The sequence below is a fragment of the Epinephelus lanceolatus genome, chromosome 6 (assembly GCF_041903045.1).
Source record: "Epinephelus lanceolatus isolate andai-2023 chromosome 6, ASM4190304v1, whole genome shotgun sequence".
Lineage (NCBI taxonomy): Eukaryota > Metazoa > Chordata > Actinopteri > Perciformes > Serranidae > Epinephelus > Epinephelus lanceolatus.
The window spans coordinates 41,892,213-41,919,626 of NC_135739.1; the positions used below are offsets into that span (position 1 = coordinate 41,892,213).

Consider the following 27,414-nt stretch of genomic DNA (forward strand, 5'->3'; position numbering starts at 1 on the left):
CATACGTACATCCTGCTCATCGTTTTGCAGTGCCAGTGTCTTTGACGTCAAAATCTCCAGTATTGGCAGGAGACTGCCAAAGTTGACACATACTCTAAGCTCTCAAATGTTTTCTTTAGCTCAGTTTCCATCTTCACATAACACTGATCCAGGTAGCTTGCAAAAGTTTTCCTGTCTGATGGCGGCCATCTGCTCCTTGTTAGCTGTGTTTTGCTCAGTATGTTTTGGAAAAATGGCGATTCCACTGTTGAAACAGGCAACATTTCCTCCACGATGTATGCTGCTACAAGCCTATTTATCTCTGCTTTTGTTGATACCTTTTGCAAGCCTTGGCTGCTTGGTTGGTGTTGGCTTATCTCCAGCGTCACTCAGGGTCCACAGGTCTTTAGCTACTAGCTTTATGTTAGCATGTTGCCTGTGCAGGTGCTTGGAGAGATTTGATGACGTGTTTGCAGCAGTTGAGAGTTGTTTATGGCCTGGGCACAGTTTACACTTTACCGTCACATTCTCGTCCTTTCGTGCAACAAATTTCGAAGTAGTGTGCATATCTCCACCTCTCAAAGGAAGTCTCATGTGGCTCTGCCATTTATCGCGCCAGAGTCACAGTCAGGTCACGTGAGTGAGGTCAGTAAGATGTTACTTTGTAACTTTACTTTGTAACGTGTTACCCCAACACTGGTCATGACAGCCAGTTTTGTGTTGTATCCTGCAAGTTATCAACAGTAATGCGTTACATTACTGCGTTACAGACAAATGTAATCTGATTACAGTAACACATTACTTTGTTAATTTACTTTGTAACGTGTTACCCCGAACACTGGTCATGACAGTTTTGTGTCGTATCCTGCCAGACATCTATCTGACCGAGTGTGAGAATTGGTCTGTAACCTTGGACATCTAATTATAATAATCATTATGTCACCTTGTCATAAACACAAAAAGAGGTGCATTTTTTGGAATGTCAACTTGTCATGACAAAGACATCTTCTGGTAATGTCATCCTGGTTAATGTCAAGTTGACATAATGAGGACATCCCCAACAAATTTAATGTCAACTTGCCATGACAAAGACAACTTCTGGTAATGTCACTTTAATTAATGTCAAGTTGTCATAATCAAGACAACCCAAATACTGTCAACTTGTCATTACAAAAGCCGAATGACACTTAATGATAGCAGTCATAAACGTTTATGACATTTACATAATGTTTATGACAAGTTGATGACAGTGTCATGTCATAGTTATGACAGTGTCATGTCACCTTTATGTAGATACCTTCAAAACACTTTTCTGGCCATTATTCAATGTCAAATCACAGGAACAGAAGGGGAGACATCTGGACAGATACTGAACTGATGACTCTAATCTTGGGTGTCCACCTTGAAACTGTGCTGATTGTATAGATCTTCTATGATGTCAGGGGGTAGGATGTGTGTGAAGCGTCCAGACATGGATGTAAACTGTAAGAGAAGCTTGACTGGTGCACAGAGGCATACAACTGTGAGGCAGTAATTCTAGTTTTACTGAAAGAATTAGTGCTGTGGAAATGTTCAGTGTGTACTTTACCATGTGAGCTGTTGTAGTGCGCCAAGGATGGTTTATAAATAAATGTAGGCTCTACACAGAGCCTACACAAATGGCCTACACTGTTGTGAGCATTTGTATCTGTGTAGTAATGTGTCTGTGTAGCTCTGCAGTGCCACCTCCAAAACACTAGTTGGTGGTGGGTTTCTGTGCCACTGTGTTGAGTTTCTGTGAAGTGCAGTAAAGTTTGATCGATTTAACTGACACACCTAAAACACACATAAAACACAGCTTAATAGCAATATTAAACAAAAGTACAAAATTCGGTTCCATTATGACTCACAAGGTACACAAATAAAACAACTGTTTTATAATAGACACATTGTCCTCACATATAGAACCAAAAACCGCCAGTTGAGAACCACTGTAAGTCAGTGGTTTTGGTATATGACATCAGGTACAACAGCAAAATTTAACAAAGGTAATGTTAAAAAATTCAACTCCAGTATAACTCACAAAGTTCACCCACAAAACAATTGTCTTATACTAGACACATTTATTTTTATAGAACATGCTAACATTATTAGTATAAGCCAATGAAATTCCCCATTGCATAAATTAACCTAGTGGTTAACAGACTTTTTCTCTACTCGTATGCAGCCAGGGTAAATCACACACAAGAGTTAAGATTCTCTTTTGTGGAGGCTTTATGTCTTCAAAATTTGTTGTATTGTGTCTTATCTGTGAAATGAGAGTAAATCAAACCTTTTTTCCACAAAGGGAAATGTTTTTCAGCTTACACAAATAAATAGGAGGTCCGCATGGCTGGAACTTGCACTTTGCGCTTCTACACAGACTCTACACTTTAGATACAACATCGATTCAATGCAGACATGTAAACCTGCTTTATGCGAAAGAAGCTTCAGTATTTACATTTACCTTCAGTTAAAGGGTGAACAAGGTTTGTGTCCTTGTGAATATTTAAATCCATATCCATGATATGTGCATGTCAGGCCTCATAAAATCTATGCCTGTGCTCAGCTTGTTTAGAACTCTGTGTTTTGTCTGTTAGAGCCGAGACTGTGCTCAGCTCGGACCACCAGCCCAGGGTGAAGTGGTCCAGGTGCGATGGACAGATGGCCTGGTGTATGGGGCCAAATTTGTGGCAGCGCATGCCATCCACATGTACCTGGTAAGATTTTCTTTCTGTTTGTGTGTATTTTTTGTGTGATATACCAGCCTCGCAGTAATTAATAGTGCAATGGGCTAACAATAGTAATGTAAAGAATACAATTACAATGGCGGAAAACTTGGTTTAAAAAACTTTAGCAAAAGAAAGGGGCAGGTAATGTAAGATTTTTAAACTCACTCTTTTAGGTCATGGAATGTGTTGTTACGTATTGCATCTTTTGCGTAAATGTGTGTGTTGGAGGTGTACACTGAAGCAATAGAAAATAAATAAATTTAATATAGCCACAAGTGGCAACCCCACATTCATGCCCTTTCTCAGCCGACAGAAAGAAGCAGCTAAATTGCTCAAAATAAAAGCCACCAGTGGCAATGAGTGGGTTTCAGGCTTCACAAAGCTGATCCAAGTCTCTACAGCTGGTTTACACTTGTTTCATCATTACAATGTATCTAGCATTTCAAAAATTGCACACTTAAAGTCCCACCTTTTGATAACTCTTTTATCAGATGTTAATGAAATTTGGTGGGTTCATTCAGGACTTAGTGCAGGATATATTCACTGAGTTTAATCAGGATTGCTCAGAGATAAATTAGGTTATGCCTTTTTCCCTTTTGCAGAGACATTTTTATGCCTCTTGACAAATGGACAGATCGGTTATATTTTGTAGAAATGTTCACTTGGACTTAAGAATGAACTACGTGCATTTTGGTGGTTAAGGGTCAAAGGTCAAGGTCGCTGTGACCTTGCATCCATCTCATTCTTGTGAACCAAATATCTCAAGAATAGCTTGAGAGAATTTCTTCAAATTTGGCACAAACATTCATTTGGACTTGATGATCTGATTAGATTTTTGTGGTCAAAGGTCAAGGTCATTGTGACCCTTGCATTTGTGTCATTCTTGTATTTGCTGCATTCGGAATGTAGGTGGAATTCGAGGATGGGTCACAGCTAACAGCCAAGAGAGATGATGTCTACTCTCTGGATGAGGAACTCCCCAAGAGAGTCAAATCCAGACTGGTAAATGCAACCCAAAGCCACACACACCCTTTTATCAACAATATATGCGTTTCTAATTCTCTATGTTTATTTAACAAAGAAGGACTTGGAACTAAAATTTGTTTTTGTCTCTGCAGTCTAAAGCATCGGACATGAGATTTGATGGCATCTTTGAAGAGAAGGAGATTATCCAGGAGTCGAAGAGACAGAGAGTGATTAACTCACGTTACAGAGGAGACTACATAGAGCCTGTGATATACAGAGCCATCATGGAGTAACCCTCACTCCCTGTCTGCTCACCCACACACCACCAGCACTGACAGACTGAACTGTGCTCACCGTACCTTAACATTGCAGCTAGCCACTGAGAGAGCGTAGCTCCAGATGACTTCCTTCAGGACCCGCTTTGGACTGTTATTGATTTCTTACTTCTCATTTATCCATCTATGTTAATTCAACAAGAATTATTTTTGCTTTGTTTGACTGTGATCAAAGAAACAGCAGTATTTTTTCATTTCAGTCTTTCAGTAGGCTGACATCCAGTCCTGACAGTACATAAAAGTAGGAAGCAATGCAAAAATGGCATTTGTTTAGTAAAGGAGCATTTTGACAGTGAGGCACCCATGAAAAAGACAATGTTGGTGTTAAACATTAATCTACAGTAATGTTGAATACATTTAAATTAACACTAATTAGTGTCTATGATATGGAGCCCCTCAAGTTTCAGAGGTAAAGGTTTTGATTTATTTTATTTAGAATTTGTAATTTACTAAATTGTACCCTGGAATAAGTCTTTCAAAATTACCAGCTTTATTATAGTTAGTCCTTTAGTTCCTGTCCCCCCACATTCTTTGATTTATGAATTAATTTGTGTGCCCAAATTGTTAATTTGAGGGTATAATTTCCTTAAACTTGTGCTGAAATTATCAAAAATGGTTTTGGGCACAACTAATTATTATTTTTATTTTTAATTAATTGGCCAGTTTTTTTATCTACGATATTATTTTGCCTATGCAGTGTGAGAAATGCATGAAAAATGCTCATCGCAATTTCCCTGACCTGAAATGAACATATTTATGTTGTGTATTATTATTCAATTTTTATTTAGTTTCACATTGGAGAAACTAGAACCAGTAAATATTTGGCATTTTTGCTTAAAAAAATGACTGAAATGATTAATTTTCTTTTGACTGACTAATTGACTTTTTGACATTTCAGGTCTAAAGCTGTTACCCCTCATACCTGCCATATTCTGAAGAGGCTAGACTAGAGTTCAACCATGCTAATTTGACTCAACACAACTTTATTTAGGAATGCGCACCATGTGAGCATGTAAATTAGAATAATTAAGTCCTTAAAACTAGATATTGACATAGGACCGCTTTCCAAAACAGGCCTACAATATAACAGAATATATCAGGACCCTAACCGTGTATACATCAATCAGCCAAAACATTAAAACCACAGGTGATCATCATGTTACAATGCAGTGTTCTGCTGGGAAACCTTGGGTCCTGGCATACATGTGGATGCCACTTGATGGTAATGGCACTCACTGATGGAAGTGCTCCCCCAACAAAACAATATGCTGTGCCACACCATAAAAATTGCTCAGGAATGGCCTGAGGAACATGACAAAAAGCTCAAGGTGTTGACCTGGCCTCCAAAGTCCCCAGATTCCAATCTATTCAAGTATCCATGGGACGTGCTGGTACACCATCTCATAAACCACAGGACTCAAAGGATCCTCAACAAATGCTCCGGAGCCAGACACCACACCAGGGCAACAGGTCAGGAGCATTTCAAGTTGCATCCATATGAATCTCAGGACCCAAAGTTTCTTACCAAAGCATTGCATTTTAACAAAATGATCGATGTTACTTTAACATGTTACTTTTGGCTGAGTGGTGTATTTCTTAAGTGCTGGATTACTATTAGCTTGCCAGGCTAAACTAGCCACACTCTGTCTCTTTTGCGGTTCCATGTCATTGGTTCGACAGCCCATTGGTTCAACATCCCATTAGTCCGACTGTCTGCGGTGCTGAACGGCTCGCGGCGGGCGTATGGTGCGCCGCGACCGGCTTGAGGGAGAGCAGGCTCACGGCTTATGTGTTTGTCACTTTCTTTTTCATTTTAACCCACACCACGATCTTTTCCTGACCCTAATCAAGTGTTTTTTGCTCCTAAACCTAACCAGACCTTAACCACAGGGCATCATGATGATTTTGGAACGGACTTCGGAACAATGAGTTTAATATGGTCGGAACAATGGGATGTCGAACCAATGGGCTGTTGAACCAATGGGCAGTTCCCCTCTTTTGCTTTGTCTGCTCCCAAATGATATTGCATATCTACTTGCAACAAATGGACAGAGATGATTTGCATAGCAAAGAGTTTCTCAATAAATTCCATTTGATATAACCAAGCCAACACAAGCCCTTACCTCAACAAAAAAGTCCTGTATCTCAGAAAAAGGAACCAGATGTGCAGAGCTCTACGCAAGGCCCAACAGTGATCTCATTAGTCATCCGCTCCATTTACTGGATGAAAACCTCATTGGCTTTACAAACCTCACAAGTTAAATAATACACATCATTGAAGCGGGTATTTTTCCTAACATGAGTTGATATAGCCACAGTCTTTAGAATCCATCTACATGATTTAACAGGTGGAAATCAGAAAAGAAAATTGCACTGGCATTATCCTTTTAATTAGCCCATAAAGTTTGTATCAATTAATTATCTGATAGCTTGGAATAATGCACAAAATGTTGAAACAATGAAGATAAAGGTAGATTTTATAAGCAAGTACATATACAAGAAAAAAAAAAAACACCTCACAATACTGAAGCTACTGAGAGTTTTTCTATACTAGTGCAGGAGCAGTAGCTGAGTTTCTGTACTGATAACCATATAAATACTTTTTTTGATATCTTTTACAAATTGTAAAACTTTTAAATTTTGAAAGATTTTACACAAGTGTGCATGGAAGATAACGAAGCCAAAGTTCTTACATGCTGCCTAAAGACAAATAGCTGTACAAGAACTTTGCCTTAAACTGGCTAAAATTTCAGTAGTTGTCTGCAACAACCTCATCAAAGAGTAGGCAAACATGATTACAGGTTTGACCAGATATTAACTTACAGCTTTTTGGTACTTGACAGCTTTCACTACTTGGTGCTACGAACACATTTTGGTCTATAAAAAAAAAAGAAAGAAAAAAAAAAACTTCTGAGTATAGTTTGCATTTTGAAGTGGGTATCGGTAATTGAGAGTTTAAAAAAAAAAACATTACCAAATTTCAAAACATTTTTGATGAGGATTGGTTGAGCATGGCATTCATTTGTAACCTTAGGAAGAGTAGTGCAACAAAATAATTTTATCTCACAGGTTCCTCTCAAGAGCTTTCATCTGGGCTTTCAACTGCAGTTTGAAGCTTTAAAAAAGCCAGAATGTGGCCTTTGAATTGAGATTATTTTGGTTTCATAATTTGTTATTAAAATAAGTTTGACCAACAAATGAATTGAGCAGACAATACATTCTATGTTGTGAAAATAAACTGGGGTTTGGCCATATTGAGCTAAAGAGAAGATTGCTGCAAACTTTGTGTGAGCAGTTTAAAAGTTTTTACTGAACAGTTTTTCACGTTGTTTAAAAGAACCTCCCTACAACTTCAGTATGACAAGAACCTTCTCACATTTTGGCCTTCAGTCCTGAAGGGGAAATTCAAGTTTTCACTCCATTCTCACATACATATACACAGAGTAGTAGTAGACACGTTTCATCCCAGCATTCCAACCAACATGGTTGTAACAAATGGAGACAAAAATAATAACATATGGATAAAGCATTTCTTGAAATGGGAGCAATGCCACTGAAATGACTGATGATGCCTCCTCTTTAACTAGGAGCTGCATTCCTTTACGTTTTATTTAGTAGAAGTGAATTTAGCTTTTACACATTGACTTGTTTTTACCAGCCTATTTATTAAGGTGCTTTGAGAAAGTAACTTGTGCATTACAGACATGGGTCTGCAGTAATACTGCAGAGGTTCAGGTTGATGATGTATGTTCCATTTTTTTTCTAGATGCATTTTAAAGAACCCATTCAGATTTTTAATGCACTTTTGTCTAAGCAGTTGTTTCCTCACTCCTCTACTTAAAGTTGTGCGTTGCAATTTTATTTAAGTCCAGTTTGTGAGGACATTTGAATAGTTGTGTGCTGCCATTGCTAATTTGTTTTTTAAAAAAGTCTGTTTTTAGAATGTTAATTGGACGTTTATATAATGTCTTATGGATTGTGCGGCCCTCTCTCTTGGCAAAGCCCATTGATCACATTGCACTTGTTACTGGGACATGGTGGCCTTCGCATGTCATCACTTGCCTGTGAACTTGATCCTGTTCCGGCGTTAGACTGCAGGAAGAGGAATGCTAGTTTTCTAACTAGCCGTTGCCAATTCAAAGCGCCTGCCTCAGCCCAGTGGAGAATGAATTTATTTTATTCATAACGTATCAACAGAGTTGTACATGGAGAGGGGGGATTTTTCTATTCTATTTTATTGCGTTGTTTTGTAAAATATATTCTATGTGTATTTTCACAGAAACCTGTGAAGTGTAAATGTCATCTAGTCTATTTTAAGATGTTACTTGTTTACCCAGGAGATGAGCTGTCTGTTGTTGCTGTCTCCTCCTGAAGAGAAATAACTCAACTTCCAGATTATCATTGAAGCAGTTTGTAAAATTAATTTGTTTCAGTAAAGAATTTTCTTCAGTGCTGTTATCTGTCTTCATTTACTCAGCTCTTATTTATATCTCTTGATACTAGTTTTTCTCATGAGGTACTCTTTAGATGCTGTGATTAACTTACAAGCTGAACAAGTCACTAAGCCATTAATAAGAGCAACTTTTGGGTTGCCAAGGTATGAAAAATGTCTTACTGGTGGGTTGCTAAATTGTCAAGTTATTAATAAACACTTTTGCTTTAATAAGCCATCAACTCTGCAGTTATAAATGTAAGTCATTGAAAAAAACATGAGATCATCTTGAACTTGAGTTGCACTTAAGTTGCATAGACACATTGACTTGAGACTGGACCTGAGACTCATCCTTAAATGATCAAATGACTTGACACTTTACTTAGACTGAAGATTTGGGACTCATGAACTATCTTTACTTAATTCTTACTATTATTATTTTTCTTGTGAATTAACATCAGAAATGAACATGACAGCAGGCAGTCAGTTGCCTTCCTTTGTTCTCTTTTGCTGCCTGTTCAGGAGGCTGAGGTGGACAGCAGCCAAATGTTATGTTCTCTTGTAACAAATTTGGGAGTAAAAGGCAACAGTTATTTAGCAAAAAATTCAATGAGAGACTGAGTGAAAAAAGGACATGCACATAAGTTCGAGAAATGTGAGTAGTCTTAGGTGATTAGACCCCACTGTAATGTCATCTTGTAAGCAGGGTGGTGAAGCAGTAGTAGAATAGGGAACTCCCTTGGAGTCTAGAAGAGTGGCACAAGGTAGTTACCACGTGCCCTAGTGCATGCTAGTTATCGGTTATAAGGCGCACACACAACACTGTCCACTGTTTATAAAAACTCCAAGTAAATCTAATTTAGGGAGCTTTGCCACTTTTGTCTCGTGTTGGTTTCTCTCTTATCCTTTTTTACTGCTGCTTTTCTGTTTAAAAGGCATGACTGCTCAGTTGACTTGCAGATTGCTCAGCTCGTCAGTCTTGACAGATTTTGTGCCTAAACTAGCGACCGTATCGTATTGTCTTGTCACATGATCAAATAGAGACCAAACATTAGGAAACATCAACATACATATTTCCTAACTATCATCATTGCATATCCATATGACAAAATATCAAAGAAAATAAGAAATTATTCACTTAATTAAATATATATATATATATATATATATATATATACAGTACAGTACAGGCCAAAAGTTTGGACACACCTTCTCATTCAATGCGTTTTCTTTATTTTCATGACTATTTACATTGTAGATTCTCACTGAAGGCATCAAAACTATGAATGAACACGTGGAGTTATGTACTTAACAAAAAAAGGTGAAATAACTGAAAACATGTTTTATATTCTAGTTTCTTCAAAATAGCCACCCTTTGCTCTGATTACTGCTTTGCACACTCTTGGCATTCTCTCAATGAGCTTCAAGAGGTAGTCACCTGAAATGGTTTTCCAACAGTCTTGAAGGAGTTCCCAGAGGTGTTTAGCACTTGTTGGCCCCTTTGCCTTCACTCTGCAGTCCAGCTCACCCCAAACCATCTCGATTGGGTTCAGGTCCGGTGACTGTGGAGGCCAGGTCATCTGCCGCAGCACTCCATCACTCTCCTTCTTGGTCAAATAGCCCTTACACAGCCTGGAGGTGTGTTTGTGGTCATTGTCCTGTTGAAAAATAAATGATCGTCCAACTAAACGCAAACCGGATGGGATGGCATGTCGCTGCAGGATGCTGTGGTAGCCATGCTGGTTCAGTGTGCCTTCAATTTTGAATAAATCCCCAACAGTGTCACCAGCAAAACACCCCCACACCATCACACCTCCTCCTCCATGCTTCACAGTGGGAACCAGGCATGTGGAATCCATCCGTTCACCTTTTCTGCGTCTCACAAAGACACGGCGGTTGGAACCAAAGATCTCAAATTTGGACTCATCAGACCAAAGCACAGATTTCCACTGGTCTAATGTCCATTCCTTGTGTTTCTTGGCCCAAACAAATCTCTTCTGCTTGTTGCCTCTCCTTAGCAGTGGTTTCCTAACAGCTATTTGACCACGAAGGCCTGATTCGCGCAGTCTCCTCTTAACAGTTGTTCTAGAGATGGGTCTGCTGCTAGAACTCTGTGTGGCATTCATCTGGTCTCTGATCTGAGCTGCCGTTAACTTGCGATTTCTGAGGCTGGTGACTCGGATGAACTTATCCTCAGAAGCAGAGGTGACTCTTGGTCTTCCTTTCCTGGGTCGGTCCTCATGTGTGCCAGTTTCGTTGTAGCGCTTGATGGTTTTTGCGACTCCACTTGGGGACACATTTAAAGTTTTTGCAATTTTCCAGACTGACTGACCTTCATTTCTTAAGGTAATGATGGCCACTCGTTTTTCTTGTTGTTGTCCAATAGGGCTGTCAGCTGTGTATTAACCTGACTTCTGCACAACACAACTGATGGTCCCAACCCCATTGATAAAGCAAGAAATTCCACTAATTAACCCTGATAAGGCACACCTGTGAAGTGGAAACCATTTCAGGTGACTACCTCTTGAAGCTCATCGAGAGAATGCCAAGAGTGTGCAAAGCAGTAATCAGAGCAAAGGGTGGCTATTTTGAAGAAACTAGAATATAAAACATGTTTTCAGTTATTTCACCTTTTTCTGTTAAGTACATAACTCCACATGTGTTCATTCATAGTTTTGATGCCTTCAGTGAGAATCTACAATGTAAATAGTCATGAAAATAAAGAAAACGCATTGAATGAGAAGGTGTGTCCAAACTTTTGGTCTGTACTGTATATATATAGATAGATAGATGGATAGATAGATAGATAGATGTGTATATATATATATATATATATATATATATATATATATATATATATATATATATATATATATATATATATATATATATAGATGATGTGGCTGATATCAAGAAGACCTACCAGTGGCTGGAGAATGCTGGACTGACAGACGGCATCGAGGCACTATCATCACAGCACAAGAGGAGTCCCTGAGCACAAGGGCCATAGAGGCCAGGGTCTACCACAGCAGATCAGACACAAGGTGCAGGCTGTGCAAAGATGCCCCTGAGATGTCCAGCACATAGTGGCAGGGTGTAAGATGCAGGCAGGATCAGCGTACATGGAGAGGCACAACCAAGTGGCTGGGATAGTGTACAAGAACATCTGTACCCAGTATGGACCCAAATCCCAATGGGACACACCACCGAAGCTGATTGAGAACAACAGGGCTAAGATCCTGTGGGACCTAAGCTTCCAGACTGACAAACAGTTGCTGGCTAACCAATCTGACATCATGGTGGTTGACAAACACCAGAAGAGGGCAGTGGTGGTAGATGTGGCGATGCCAGCCAACAACAATTCATTCAAATAAACACAAGAAGTCTGTGCTCTACAGAAAGGATCAGGACTCGATACGATAAGCTATTATGGCAAGGCTTAACTATACAGACCAGTGAGCAGTGATAGCTAACATGTCTTTGGGGTCATCAGGTGGGAACCTCTTTTCACCAGTGTTTCATCTAGTTGGTCCCACAACACCTCCAGGCGGCTAGACAGTTATCTCTGGTGTCCCAGAGACACTCCCATAATGCCAGGTCTCACTGCTCCCTGCACCAACCCAACAACCTCCTTTACCTTACTTACACATGGCTTTGTCAACCTAAACAGCACTGCCACCTTCAACAAACCCAGGCTCCGTACATGCAAGCTCCAGGTAGAGACAGTGCTGATACTACCTTTTCTAGCACATCACCATACTCTATTTCACATGCTACATAGCATAACTCCAATATAAGCTAAAGTTAAAGGAGATAGATAAATTCACAGGATCAGCAAACACACTCACCTTGCAGCATGGTCTCAAACAAAAGGGATTCAAATAGGCCACTCCCACACTTAAATAACCTTCCTCTTCCTAGATTTTCTCCTGAGAGGACTGATTGGTGGATCTCTCCACCTGATCTCAAGGAGTTATGTACCCTGCTTAGTAGTTCCCCCTGCTGGCCCCCAACTGACATTATTTTTTCCTGTCCAGATCCACTGTTGAGCTCTGGCTGCTTCATCTGACATTTCCTTCACTGTCTTCCTCAAACTCTGTCCCTGCACTCCAAGTTCCCCCAGGAGCAAGACAGCTGATCTTGCTATGAATTCCCTACATCCCCACTTCCACTGGACAAATCCTGGTTTTCCATCCTCGCTGCTCAGCTTCTGCTCCTAAGTCTGCATACCTAAGCTTTTTTTCTTTCATAAGCTTCTTCCACTGAGTCTTCCCAAGGAACTGTCAGCTCAATGAAATACACTATCCATTGACTCACTGACCACAACACTATGTCAGGCCTTTGCTTGGTACAAACTATTTCCTGGGGAACAACAAGCTTTCCCCCTAAATCTACTTGCATTTCCCAATCATAAGCACCTTCTAGGCGGCCACACCCTTGCCTTCTTACAAACTTATCCCCTCTGTATTTCTCCCCCTCACAGACAAACTGAACTGCTAAGCTGCTATTCTTAAAACCTTCTGAATTTACCTGTCTTCGTTTCCCTTCGATGTCTGCAGCTAAACATTTCAACACCTGGTTATGTCGCCATGTATATTGGCCTTGTTACAAGCTAACTTTACAGCCTGACAAAATATGCTTTAAGGTTGCGGTACCTGAACACAATGGGCATGATGGGTCCCCATTTACCCACAGTTTTAGGTTCTGGGGGGTTGGTAACACATCATATGTAACCCCTACCAGGAATCTAATACGATTCTCCTCCATACTCCAGAGGTCCCTCCAACTAAGCTTCCTCTTCTCTACACTTTCCCAATTCAACCACTGTCCCTGCCTGGGCCACTACCTTTGCACCCCTTAATATCTCCTCCTGCCTGCGTATCTGTTCCACAACCAGCTTTCTTTTATCTTTGAGACCTGCTTTATTCCATACCAGTTTGCCTGAGCCAAGCCCCAGGCCTCCCCGGCCAAAGTGAACATTACCTACAATCTCTGCATGCCTAAGAGCTGCCTCTGCCTCCTGAACTGCCAATCTTGGGTTCCACTTCCTCTCCTTGGTTGGATTTGTAACCACACTCCTAACTACCACATCCTTACTCCCAGATAACACGAGCTCTGTCCTGACCTTGGTACATTTAAATTCCTCTGTTAAACTAGATACTGGCAGCTGAAGTATCCCTTTTCCATACAATGCAACACTACTTAGGCACCTAGGAGCGCCCAACCACTTCCTAATATAGGAGCTAACCGACCTTTCAATTCCCTTCACAACGGATATTGGAATTTCATAAATTGACAATGGCCACATTAACCTAGGATATAGAGGTTCCCTCATCATCTATGACAAACTTCCTATCACTTAACTTCCCTCTACGTGTCGAGATGCTTCTAGACTTACTAGATTTGATCTTCATGCTGGCCCACTTGAGGTTCTTATTTACCTTCTCTAGTAGCCTCTTTGTACATGGCATTGTTGTAGTCACCAGTGTCATGTCATCCATGTAAGCCCTAACTGGTGGAAGATGCAACCCATTCTGCCGTCTCTCCCCACCTACCACCCACTTAGAAGCCCTGATGATTACTTCCATCGCCATAGTAAATGCTAATGGAGAAATTGTACACCCTGCCATAATGCCTATTTCTAGCCTGTCTAAGTACAGCAGGTTTCACAACAGGTTGGTACCTGTTGTGAAACCTGCCGTACTTAGACACAACCTAATATCCTGAAATATGCTTTCACTAAGTTAACAACTACCTGTGGCACTTTGAAGTAGTCATACGCACTCCAAATGAGGCTATGCAGGACTGAACCAAACGCATTTGCAAGATCTAAAAATATTACATGCAGGTCCCTTTTTTAATCTTCGTTGCCTGAATCTGGTGCCAGATCATGCTAGTATGCTCTAAACACCCTGCAAAACCTGGTATTCCTGCCCTCTGTACCATAGTATCTATTAAGCTAATCCTTTCTAAGTAGCTAGCTAATCTCTGCGCTACTACGCTAAAGAAAATCTTCCCCTCTACATTCAAGAGAGAAATCATCCGGAATTGCCTAAGGTCCACAGACTCCTTCTCCTTAGGAATGAGGACACCCCCTGCCCTATGCCATGCTCTTGGGATAATTTGTTTCTCCCAAACTATTCTTAGCTGTTTCCACAAAAATTTAAGAATATCAGGTGCACTTTTATAAACCCGGTAGGGGACTCCAATAGGCCCTGGGGCCGAAGAAGCCTTTGCATGCCTAACCACCTCCTAAACTTCCTAGGCGGCCTGACATCTATCTCATGCTCTATCCCTCCTAATGGAGGGATGTCCGGTGGGAAACCTACTATCCTATTCTTCTCTACATCTGAATACGTATTTCTCAAATATTATTCAACCTCTAGCCTTTCTGCTTTGAGCTGCCCTCCCTTTCCTGGCTGAACAATTCTTTAACAAACTTAAAAGGGTCCCTGAAAAAACCTGTCCTTACATATTCCTTCTTCCTCCTCTTTTTCCTGAGATGCTCTGCCCTTCTAAGAACTGCTAGCCTGCTTCACAACGCCTCTTGCAACACATTAATTCCCTCCCTTTCTTCTTCTGTAGCCTTTTTCCACTGCCTTCTTAACTGTCTCCTTTCCTTAACTAACTTCTCTATTTCTCTTTGCTGCCTAGACTTACCTGACTGTACCCTAACCTCACCCAAACCTCTCTGCACCATATGAGTAAATTATATCTCCCATCTTTTCTAACTTTTCTATTGCATTTCCTCTAAGCCTACTTAAGATTACTGACAAACCTCTAGTAACTATCTCCTATTCTTTACTATCATTTGCCCTAGGCCATCTTACTCTAACCTTTTGCTCCATGGTTCTCTCTCTGACTGGCATACTGACCTCAGTGTCACCTGCATCCTCTCTTACTAACCCCCCTCCTCCTCCTCAGTGGCAGTGTTACTGATATCCTGCGAACTGTGGTTTTCTACCTGCCGCCGGACTTCATCCGACTGACTCGACTGACTTCTTAGGAAGTACTGATCAATGCGGCTACTCTGCCCTTTCTTTGTCACACAGTTCTTCTCTCCCTGATGAGTTCTGAGGCCTTTTATTTATGTTACTTTCTGCCAGCCAAAAGGACAAACCTCAAGCATCTTGTTCTTGACTGTGCTACTTTTATCCTCTATAGATGCGCTCGCCTTGTCCTGAGGGCTGCTAATTCTAGCCCAGATCCAATGCATAGTTGTGTCCGTTCCAATGTCTGTTACCATGTAATCCATCTGTGAGTCATTTTCCACCCCAGCTCTTGCTGACTCTTGGGGTATTTTCCCTATGTTGGCTGTAGCTAATTTTGGTTGTAGTAAGGCTGCTAGGCCTCACCACTGCTACCATGGGTTGCTAGCCCATGCCAGCACCTTTGGGATCTTTTCCCTCCTGTCAGCTGTCTTTCCAAGTGGTCACATGGTCTTTCCCTTGTTGTCAGCTGCCCTATTCACAGTAGTCACTTGCTGGGCTAGTTCTGAATTCAAATAAACACAAGAAGTTTGTGCTCTAGAGAAAGGATTAGCACTCAGTGAATTACCTCCTGAGCCCTATGATAAGCTATTATGGCAAGGCTTAACTATACAGACCAGTAAGTTGTGATAACTAACATGTCTTTGGGGTCATCAGGTGGGAACCTCCTTTCACCAGTGTTTTGTCTAGTTGGTCCCACAACACCTCCAGGAGGCTAGACAGTGATCTCTGGCATCCCAGAGACACTCCCCTAATGCCAGGTCTCACTGCTCCCCACACCAACAACATCAGAAAGAAGGAACATGTAAAGATGGACAAGTATCAAGGGTTTAAAGAACTACTGGAACAGATGTGGAAGGTTGATGTGGTCCCCGTGCTAGTAGGAGCACACGGGGCAGTGAGAGTGGCTCCGGCAGATTCCAGGAATAACACCCGAAGCCTCAGTCCAGAAGTGTGCAGTCCTAGGAACAGCTAAGATACTGCGCAGAACCCTCAAACTCCCAGGCCTCTGGTAGAGGACCCGAGCTTGAGGATGACACAGATATCACCCTGAGAGGGTGTGAGGGGGATTTTATCTATCTATCTGTCTGTCTGTCCGTCCGTCCGTCCGTCTGTCTATGTAGTTCATGGAGAATAAGCATTTTTGAGGGCATATAGCCTATAGTAAATGACACCATTTTTAATTTAATGCAAGTTCTTTGAACACAGGTATAGTTTTGAGGTGGCAATCTGAATAATTTCCAACCAGCTGATTGCAAACCAATCACGGTGGTCAGCAATGTAGACAAATTTAAGGGAAGTTTCTCTTCTTTTATAATCACACAAAAGAAGAAATTCAAGGCCTCGAATCTTACAGAAAATATTGTTAAGTATAAAGTTTCAAATGGAAGAAGTGTTGTTTAGAAATCACTTTATCCAATTAACCTTGAAGGTATTATCAAGAGTGGTAAAATTGAGAAGTTGCGTCCACCGGCATCATGATTATTCATTGTAAAAGATTTTTTCCACATGAGTCCTGTTTTTTTTTCCAAACAGAGTTGAACAGTATTTTGTCAGTTGTATTACATATCTGCTTATTATCCAACAGAGAGATTGCTGGATATTTTTTAAAAACAAGGTAGTGTCATAAGCATTATTATATCTGTTTGCAGTGGATATTCCTTTGGATGTGTTATTTTTAATATGATTAGTAAGAAGCTGAGTACAAAGAATGAATAAATATGGGGAGGCCAGACAACCCTGACTGACCCTGATGGATTTTAAACTAAACTGGGAATGTATCATTTTTTCAATCTGATTGAGCTATTACGTTTGGAGAATGTAGTTTTAATGGCTTTAAAGAAAAAGTCCCCAAATCCAATTTTTTCAATGGAACAAAATATGAAAATATGTTCTACCGTATCACACGCTTTATAGAAGTCCAGAAAAAGGATACATTTCATCAAGGAATAAAAATGAATAATCACTTTCATCTAAAACAAGCCTGATACATAATATGATGATATATTAGAAATATATATTTTTTTATTTGACTTTATCAGTAATTGGATCTGATACATTTTTAATTTGTTCAGCAATCACTGAGGTAAATCTCTTGTTGTCATTGTTCAGTAAAGAAATAGGGAGTCAATAAAAGGGAGACCTTTTTGTGTTGGGAATTAAAGTCAGCTAGGAAGGCAAGTCAGCTAGGAAGCATTAGGAATATTGCTTGTAAAGAAGAGATGAAGTTTTTTGGCCTTTGTGACGACAGTTATTAACTGAACTGCTAGATCTGAAAGAAAATCTGAGAAAATTGAAATAATCATAGATGTGGCAAGGAGATTTCTGGATGGTGGGTGATTCTTGAGAAGATGTACAGCAGCTTTTGAGAGTGTTTAGGCTCAACTGGGAAAACTGGAAATTTTACAATAGAATGGGGACTAGATGGGAAGGGCTAATCATTATTAGGATCAGTATTATTTTAATCTTATCTAATACTATCTCAAGAAGAAGAAGAAGAAGAAGAAGAAGAAGAAGAAGTAATCGTTGTAGTAGTAATAGTAGTAGTATCGTTTTCCAATCCCCAGGTGGCGCTGTAAAATAATCAGACGGCTCTATTTCATGGCGCTGTTTCTGTGTAATAATACTTCCGGTGTACGATACGGGGGGAGCGCAAGTGCGTTTTTTTTGTCAATTATAAACCATTTAGTGAAAAGTAAAGCGAGTTGACTGATCTCTGGACTGTCTAATAAGGCTCAGCGGGATCGCTGTAACTGACGACAAACATGGATATGCCCAATCCCCCCGAAGGTGAGCAGTAACGTTACATTCCTTGCGTTGTATGAGCTGTGAGCTAGCACCCATGCTACCTGGAGCTAATGCTGCAATTCAACACAATGCAGCACCGCGACATTTAGCATGTCGGCCAACGTTAGTAACGTCAGTAGGTACATGTGCATGTTTATTTAACCGGTTTTTGTATACACCTTTGTACCAGTGTTAAGCAGTGTGAAATAGGATGGCTTTTAGAGTAGTTTTGTAGTAACGTTAGCTAACGTAAAGATTGAGTAGTTGAGTGTATTTTCTAAGTCAACTAACTTTCACGGATGCAGTCATTTATTTTTCGTCCAAGTTTACGATTTCCTTCTTTTCTCTTTTGGTGCCATTGTCAAATTCTTCGTAAGCCATATAAAAAATTAGTAATATTAGCTTAGCTAATGTAAGAATGGGTGATATGTACCGTTAATATGTGACATGCTTACTTCAGTGTTTTTTGGAGTGCAGACCATCAATCCTGGATGAGTACAGGGAAACTAGGATCACCTCTTCTCAGGCTAACGTTACACTACTAATATCTGTGTGTGTGTGTGTGTGTGTGTGTAAAAAAAAAAATCAGATGTCATTAAAACCGTCAGATGCCTGTACACATAGTTCTCCTTCTTGAGCGGGAATTTAGGTGTTTCAGATTAAAAACCCAAGATGAGCTGATCAGATAGGCCTACACATAACTTGTCCATTTTCACAGCGATGGTCAGAATTAGTCCTGGTTTGTGCCTCTTCGGTTTTTCTGAAAGATTATACCCATTACTACCCAGGCAGCCATTGAAAACCCAGACGATTGTTTAACTACAGGTAGCACTGTTTTGAAGGCATTTTTCAGGATTATCAACGACTCTTTTAACCACCTGGGCCCTGTTTAAAAAGCAGATTTAGTGAAAACTGTGAGGTAGTTAGCACTGAGATGAGGGAAACTCTGGGTTTTCGGTTTCAGAATGAGAGTTACATTAAACTCTGTCAGTTACTGTGGTAACTAACTCTGTGAACCTAACCTGCCCCCTGGTAGGTTTTCATCAACAAACCCTGCGAACGCTGTCTGTCCTCGCTGTCCCCTCTCTCTGACACAGCCAGACAGCTGTTTCATTTCCTCATTGATTCAGCTTGTAGCACGGATAGAAGCACATTAATTCGGGACCGTTTATTGTAGCCTATGTCAGAATCTAAATCCTGGTTGGATATGAGTTTGTTACTCAGGGCTATGTAAAGTTACTGTTTTTATGTGCTGCTTAAGTGTGTGCAGTCATTGCATCTCCTTATTTTTGCAAGTAGTAGTGTTTTGTTTTGTTTTTTTGTAGGTAATACTGGGCCTTTTTTAGGGTTGCAACAGCATGCAATTTTCACAGTACAATCATGGTGTCAGAAAATATTGCGATTTCACGGTATTAAATAATTTATATCATTATCAGAATGACCCTTAAAGGAATGGAAACAGAAGGATTATTGTTGGTTGAACGTTTTATTAACGTAATTGAAACTTGAAACCACTTTGTCAATGGAAGTATGTGTAAAAACAAAGTCTCCCCTTAAAAAATAACTAAAGGGGAGATTCTCCATTCAGTTGCATTTAAAAAAAAAAAAGATATTGTAGATAAGCAAATGTACATGGTATGATAAAAGACACATTTTTTTATCACAATATATCTTAAAACCAGTATATCGCTGCAACCCCAATATCCTATTTCTCACCTCAGATGTTTTCACAAACATATTTTAGTGTACTGTTTACTAGTGTAAAATGAAAAGGTTAGTGATTCGGCCACCATATTGAAAATAGTTAGCCAAAGTACCAAACACCACCCATTGGCCAGACCAATTTTCTCATTGTACAGTTAAACAGTACATTAAAAAGTGTCACTGAAAACACTGAAGGAGAGAAACCAGCAATGCAGTAAAAGAAAGTTGATACATATGTGATCAGCACTGCCTAGTTTGACAGTTGACCAAAGTTCATAAGCAGCGATTGACATGATTGACAGTTGCATCAGATACTCCTCAGCTCTGATTGGTTGTTTTAATTCACAAGCAGTATGCCCATTAGAAATGCTATAAGATAATGGAGTAGGCAGAGGAGTGTAATGTTTTTTCACAGATCTGTCTCATTTAGTGCGGTGTGGATATAGTGACAGTTTTTCAGCAAATGAGAAAAAAGTTATGTTTTCTAAATGTTACCAACAACAGCTTTAAATAAATTTGACAACCTCATCACCCAACGTGACCTCTATAATGGAGCACTGCAGCCAGGGTTGCAGCAATATACCGGTGTCAAGGTATATTATATACAATATGATATAAGTAGATGGTTATATCATACCGTATACATTTGCTTATCTATGATATTTTTTAGAAAAAATGCAACTGGATGGAGAATCTTCCCTTTATTTTAGTTATTTTCTAAGTGGAGACTTTTGACGCATACTTCCATTAACTAAATGGTTTCAAGTTTCAGTTATAGTAATAAAACATTTGCTCAACCAAAATAATCCTTATGTTTTCAGTCCTTAAAGGGTCATTCTGACTGATAATAATATAAATTCTGTAATACTGCGTTAACATGAAACTGTGATATTTTCTGGGACGTTATGGTACTCTAAAAATCTCATACCGTTGCAACCCTAATTGTAGCCAAGCCATTTCTTAGGGTATGTCTGTCCATGACATAGAAAGAACACACATAAGGGCACTTGGATTCAGGTATAACTTTACTTTTTTTTTTTTCTTTTTTTTTCCTTCTTATCGTGTGTATGTCCGTGTCCCCTCTCTAAATTCGGTGGTTTTTGGAGGTCCGTGAACTTAGCACACACAGAACTCTTGATGAGTTCCGTTCTTCCTCAGCAGCAGTTTTGAGTCACGGTGTGGATAATTGATCAGTCAGTTTGATCAGAGTTGATCAGATCACATCAGATTCAGTGCAATACATGGATAAGTTTCACTCTGACTGTACCTGACATTCTACTGCTCTGTCTGTACCCAGAATTTGCTCTGTATATTTCATTTCCTAATGAATGGTCCAGCTCCAAAAACAGAAAATCAAAACGTCACTGCAGATGTTTAATCATGGCGGACTGCCGCAAACAAATGTGTGGGAAACTTTGAGTTCTGCATCTGTAATGTAATGATAACATATGCTATTTATTTGTCACCACTTTTAGACAGGTCATCAGCTGCCACAGCTTTGACTGAATTTGTTTCCTCCTCTTCTTTTTCCTGGTGCAGATCAAGAACTGAGGAATGTCATTGACAAGCTGGCCCAGTTTGTTGCTCGGAACGGGCCAGAGTTTGAAAAGATGACGATGGAGAAACAGAAGGACAACCCTAAGTTCTCCTTCCTTTTTGGGGGAGAATACTTCAGCTACTACAAGTGCAAGCTTGCTATGGAGCAACAGCAGCGTATGTAGTGAAAGGGACAATCCACCATGTAACCAGGATTTGTATATCAATATTTCTATGATGTTGGAATGTTCAGTTAATGTGGTATTCAAGATAATTGGGTCTTTCCCAGTGCTACAGAATAAAAAAAACATAAACAACAGAACTGAATGAAAATGAAGCTTGTGTAATTGCACAATCCAGTAGATGATTAACATGTATGTCAATTCATCAAAATATCACATGTAAACTTGTATTCAAGGGACATAACTCAAGTGAAACTTTGTGCATCCATATACAGAAAGAAGAGATACTGTTGACTGAACTCTCCAACATCATATTAATAATGTGTGTTCTGTTTTCAGTGTGGATTTGTCCCTCATGTTTATAGGCATCCAAAGCCTATCAAGCAAATACTGTACCTACTCACACTTAGCCACTTCATGCTTCCTTATAGCACAAGATAGCTCTTAAAGGGATAGTTCTGATTTTTGTGTGGTTGTATGACGTACTTATCCATAGTCAATGTATTACCTGCAGTAGATGTCAGTCTTCACGCCCTCAGTTTGGAGAAGCAGGCTGGAATTTGACGTGGAGTAAGACGCTAAGCAATGCACTGCTGTGGAGGGGTCAGCATCAAAATGTCTTTCAGCCACTTAAAAAAGCCCTTAAAAAATCATTATCAGTGTAAGTGTATGCTATAATAAGAATGTTTTCACCATTTTACCTTTCCGTCTGACTGCCTGATCTGATGGAGAAGCCATTAATAGCTCCAGTTCCACATCTAAGCTCTCATCAAAGTCACCAGACAACACTGACAAAAACAGTTATTTTAGCTCACTGAACACAGGAGCTGTTGGTCTACCACTGCCTTGATCAGTTAATTTGTGTTAGTGTGTGACTTTGGTGAATCCAAGATAACCCTTTTATACACTGAGTCACACAATAACACAAACAAAATAACTGACGGAGGCAGTGGTAGACCAGCAGCTCCTGTATTCAGCAACATTAAATCACTGTTTTTCTCAATGGAGTCTACCTTTAAAGAAGTCAGTATAACGGCTTCAGATTCATGTTTGAAATTGCTTTCTGACAGAAAGGTAAAGCACTGAAAATATTCTTCATGTACCGTACACTTCAACTAATTCTGATTGTTTCAGAGGGCCTTTTTTTTTTTAGCAGGCTAGAATATATTTTACTAGTGACTAGGGGTGGGAGATAAAATTGACAATATTGTATTGTCTCATATCGCCAAGTATCTTTTATTTTAAATTATAATTATATTATATATAAATTATTAACATGACAGATACAAATGAAACTTTAGGTAGCCTACTAGAATAATATAATCAATACCTTTTTCAGTCCACTAGATACATTTTGCTGCTGCAAACAATGGTTGAAGTGATATCAACAGACTGAAAACTTGGGGGTATAATTTACATTTGAAAAAAGGTAATAAGTGGCAATATATTTTATTGCAGTACTCAGTATATCGCAACATATATTGCAATAATATTGTATCGTGACTTAAGTGATAATCACGATAATATCATATCGTGGATCCTCTGGTGATTCCCACCCCTATTACTGACCTCTCCTCAGCAGAACATTGCTTAGCTTCCATGTTGGACTTTAGCCTGCTCCTCCAAACTGGGAGCATGCAGACTGACCATTTACTACCAATAACTACTTCATACAACCCACTTAAAAAAAATCTGAACTATCACTTTAATGTTTGCTGCCATGTCAGCTGTGTTCTACAGTAGAGTAGGAATACAGCCACATGCTGCCTTGATGCTCTAAGTCATGTTTTCACAACAAAGCCACGTGGAGTTCACCTGTGCTGAACTCAACTGAACTTTGAACTTTATCTTTATTTGAAACAAGAGTAGGGCTAGGTATGCAATCTTAGTGTGTTTTGAGCACAGATTGAATTGTTTACATGGCACTAGGGGTGGGAATCTCTAGGCACCTCACGATTCGATTGAATTCCGATTCCGAGGGCAACGATTTCAATTATAAAATGATTCTTGATTCTAAAATGAGCCAATAAGAAATTTTACACTAGATATTGAAAACATTATTGTAATAAAGCTGGGAATACATATCTAGTGCATACAAACTGTATTACTGACTGTGGTTGAAATGACTACACTCCACCAGTCTCCTCCGGTCCATCCTCCTCATCCACAAATCTCAAGGGGACTCTCCTGTCCATTGTCGACCTCCTCGACATTTCTCCTCCAGTATTTACAAAACTATAACTGACTATAACTATCTATGAACTATAAAAACACATACTATTAAAACTCTCAAAAAAACACAAATACTATTATTTACAACACTAAATATTATTTACAAAGAAAACGCCACCCAAACTCTCTCTCCTCTCCACTCTCCTCGTCAGCTGTCACTCTCCTCCTACTGTGCTCACTTCCCTCCCCTCCTCCACAGGTAATGACATCACTACCATAATGTACTGTATATCACTGGAAAGCTTCTCAGCTTTCAGAATCCGTTGGAATTACGTTGATAGCGTGAATGGTCGAGGAGTTACAGTGATTTGAAAAATAAAAATAAAATTTAAATCGATTATGAGTTTTCCAAATCGATGCTCGCATCGTTTAAGACAGAATCTCGATGCATCTAAAAATCAGTTATTTCCCCCGCCCCTACTTGGCACTGAATTATCAAGTACCCACAGTTAGCATTCCATGCCAACTGGTATCTCTTAATTGTGTTAACACATACTTTGATGAAATTTTTATTATTCAAATCATAATGTTCTCAGTTTTATAGTTAAATGTATTTAGGCACGGTTCCTATTAGTGGTGGGCACTAGTACTACATAAACTGTGACATGACATAAATTTGTCAGCTGTCAGAGGTTTTGCCCTACCATTTACACCATATTATTTAATATGTCCATGTCCTCTAACATTTTTGGGTGCTCTATAACCCAAATTGTCAGCACTGTCCGGCATGTAAACCAAAATACTGTGTACTTACAATACAGTAAACCACACTGACTGATACACAGACATTTTGCACAAGTCAAAGTTGTGACAACAAAGATATGATAGGTTATTGTGCATTTGTCGTGCCTGCCCCATTGACCCCATTAGAAGTGGCACCAAAGTCTGACTCTGATGCAAAATTCAAATGCTGTCACTGATGCTTTTTCCTTCTTTTATAGTGTGCTTGGTCAGCACCAGTAGCTAAGCTGACACTACTAATGGCACTAACAGAGCTAACAGTTGTTAAGACTGCTAAAGGGGGTTTACGGCTCAAAATTGACCCGAGTGATTACCAGAGCGACTTCTGGGGATACCAAGAGAGTGGGTCTAATGTTTCCATAGCAAAACTGTTGGGTTGGGGCTGTGTTACAAGTAGGGTTGGGTACCGAAAGTCGGTGCTTATAAAGAACCGGTACCTATACAACCGATACCTACCGGACCGAAACAAAACGCACATTACGGTGCCTCCTTTTGGTGCTTTTTTTTAATGCTATGTCTCCCTCTATTGGACGTTACATGTAACAGAATCAGTCATTCATTCATTCGTTCATTTGTTGAGTGTATATTATTATTTAAAGGCACGCTAAGCACCATTGGGAGTCACTTCTGTGTATGTTCAGCTATGTTATCGAACACAATGGTAGGCTTGTGCCGGTTTGAAAATTTTCCAACTGGTTTGATTTAAAGCCAAATATCTAACCGAACTGATATATCGAATTATATACCTAATTTTAGCACTGGGGGTCGCATTTGAGCTATTTTTCCCAATAAAAGCCCATTATAGGTGTAATGTGCTTCCAATCCACTAGGTGGTGGTAATGCTGTATTAACTACTAATACACACAAGGTTACACAAGAAGAAGACGACGCAGAAGGACACCAAGGAACTTTCCTCCGACTCCGCTCTCTCAGTGGAGACACGGCGGTTGAGAGGGCCGAGCGAGAGGACATTCCTGTAGTAGTTCCAGCCCCCAAATAGTATCAGGAACTTCTTCAGTGGAAATGGGTTAATAGGGCAACAAACATAAACCTTATTAAGTTGTCATAATGCATGTTACAATGCAAGATAAGTTGAATATAGTCCCTTGACACACCGTTGATGTGAAAAGCTTTTTTTTTTTTTTTTTTTTTCCCCTCCTCCGGTTTATCTGGTTGACATGAATTAAACCGGGTGGAGCTCTTAAACCGGACCGAACCGGTTAAACCGGAAATCGGCACAAGCCTACACAACGGAGCTAGCCCCAGATTCAAACGTCCAAAAACACATTAATTGAAACCACAAAATATCTCCATACTGCTCGTCTGTAGTGATCCAAGTGTCCTGAAGCCCCGACATAAAAAGTTGTTTGGAAAAACATCATTTGAACTCTGTTTTTAGCCTCATTGGCTCTCTGGGCACCGCGTTCACGTGTGCACACTTGCGCGAGACCGTGAGACATGGGCACCGTGTTCATGTGTGTGTGCTTGCTTTCGCTGGTCTTGTGCTGGCTGGTTGGTACAGCTTGGACCCAAATGTTTTTGTTGCCATTTACGGAGCCTGGGCTGCCTACAGAGACCGGACTTTAATAGAGTTAATATTATTGTAATGTTAATTTGGTAAGTGTTTTTTATTATATTTTAAAACTGTTGATAGAGTTCATATACCTTTTTTTTCTAGGTATTTCTAATTTGCCTCAGGAATAAATAAATAAAAACACTGTTTTTATTGTAATTTAAAACTGTTATACAAAATACTCACACACTTCTGAAAGGTGGCCCATTTGTGCCACTTTTCAACCTCCTGTAAGCACCAGTACCGTTTTAAAAGTATCAGTTCAGCACCAGTATCGGAAAAAAACCCAAATACCCAACCCTAGTTACAAGCAGTAACTCAGTAATTCAGTGGTGCCATTAGCTAACATTAGCTTTCACCAGACCCAGGTAATACGCAGTGTTGTAAAGTGAAGAGAAGCAAAATCAACCTATAGACAAGACATGCATAACTGGTCCAAAATATTCTTGGCGGTTAACTGATTAAAGATTAACCATTGACTTCGCTTGTGTGTGCCCAATAAAGTAGGTTAGTCTATGTATTGGGCATCTTTAACCACATTCAGGTATTGTATAGCACAATACCCAGCCCTACACAAGAACTCTGTTCCTCAAATTGACATCTTACATTAGTTGAAAACTGAGCAGCATGACTTGATGACATGAACTTTGACTGATCCTTTGTGGCCTTGTTGTGGAGACTGAATTGTTAGCTGTGGCTCAAATTGTCTGACCCAGTTTAAATCTTAAAGAGAAATTCAGGTTTCATGCAGACTGGATCTTACTGTGGATAGCAGTTGTTGTTTTTTTTTCCATTCCCACCAATAATGATCACTTTAGCCTGTTTGAGAAATCCAGCATTTACTCTTTTGATTAAAGTGTTATTATGACTGATAGGAATGAAGACCAAAAGTACAAAAATACGACCAATTTTGTAAAGCCAGATTTGTTTTTCTTTAACATTCTATATGTGCTTTAGGCTGCCTTTACACTACAATGTCTTGATGCCCAATTCCGATTTGTTGCCTATATCCGATTTTTCCTTACTGCTGTTTACATGTTCTATTCACCTTATTTTTCACGGAGACACGGAGGCAAAACAGAACACAGCCAGCTTCAGTTTTTTTGTGTGACACTTCCAGTCCAGCACTCTTGACCACTGTGTAAATGTCCCACGGTATTTGCTACAGTGACATTACTGCATGCATGGAAATGTTTACATTACTGAAA

At 39.7% G+C, this 27,414-nt stretch overlaps 2 protein-coding genes across 7 annotated transcripts in view; both read left to right on the plus strand.

Annotated features, from left to right (window-relative positions):
• LOC117253728 (lysine-specific demethylase 4A-like) overlaps window positions 1–4,557 on the plus strand; it is a 61,220-nt gene extending 56,663 nt beyond the window's left edge. For 2 of the 3 annotated variants that reach the window (XM_078169067.1, XM_078169068.1), the window contains exons 21-23: window positions 2,598–2,717; window positions 3,639–3,731; window positions 3,848–4,132. In XM_078169067.1, coding sequence (XP_078025193.1) covers window positions 2,598–2,717; window positions 3,639–3,731; window positions 3,848–3,988 — 354 coding nt within the window. In that variant the 3' untranslated portion in view covers window positions 3,989–4,132. Of the gene's footprint in view, window positions 1–2,597; window positions 2,718–3,638; window positions 3,732–3,847 lie in introns of all 3 variants that reach the window. The other variant, XM_078169069.1, reaches the window with a different exon arrangement.
• A 13,520-nt stretch (window positions 4,558–18,077) lies between these two features.
• cherp (calcium homeostasis endoplasmic reticulum protein) overlaps window positions 18,078–27,414 on the plus strand; it is a 58,004-nt gene continuing 48,667 nt past the window's right edge. For 2 of the 4 annotated variants that reach the window (XM_033621884.2, XM_033621885.2), the window contains exons 1-2: window positions 18,078–18,241; window positions 21,482–21,655. In XM_033621884.2, the coding sequence (XP_033477775.1) occupies window positions 18,217–18,241; window positions 21,482–21,655 (199 nt within the window). In that variant the 5' untranslated portion in view covers window positions 18,078–18,216. Of the gene's footprint in view, window positions 18,242–18,360; window positions 18,379–21,481; window positions 21,656–27,414 lie in introns of those variants that run through there. The other 2 variants (XM_078169070.1, XM_078169071.1) reach the window with 1 other exon arrangement.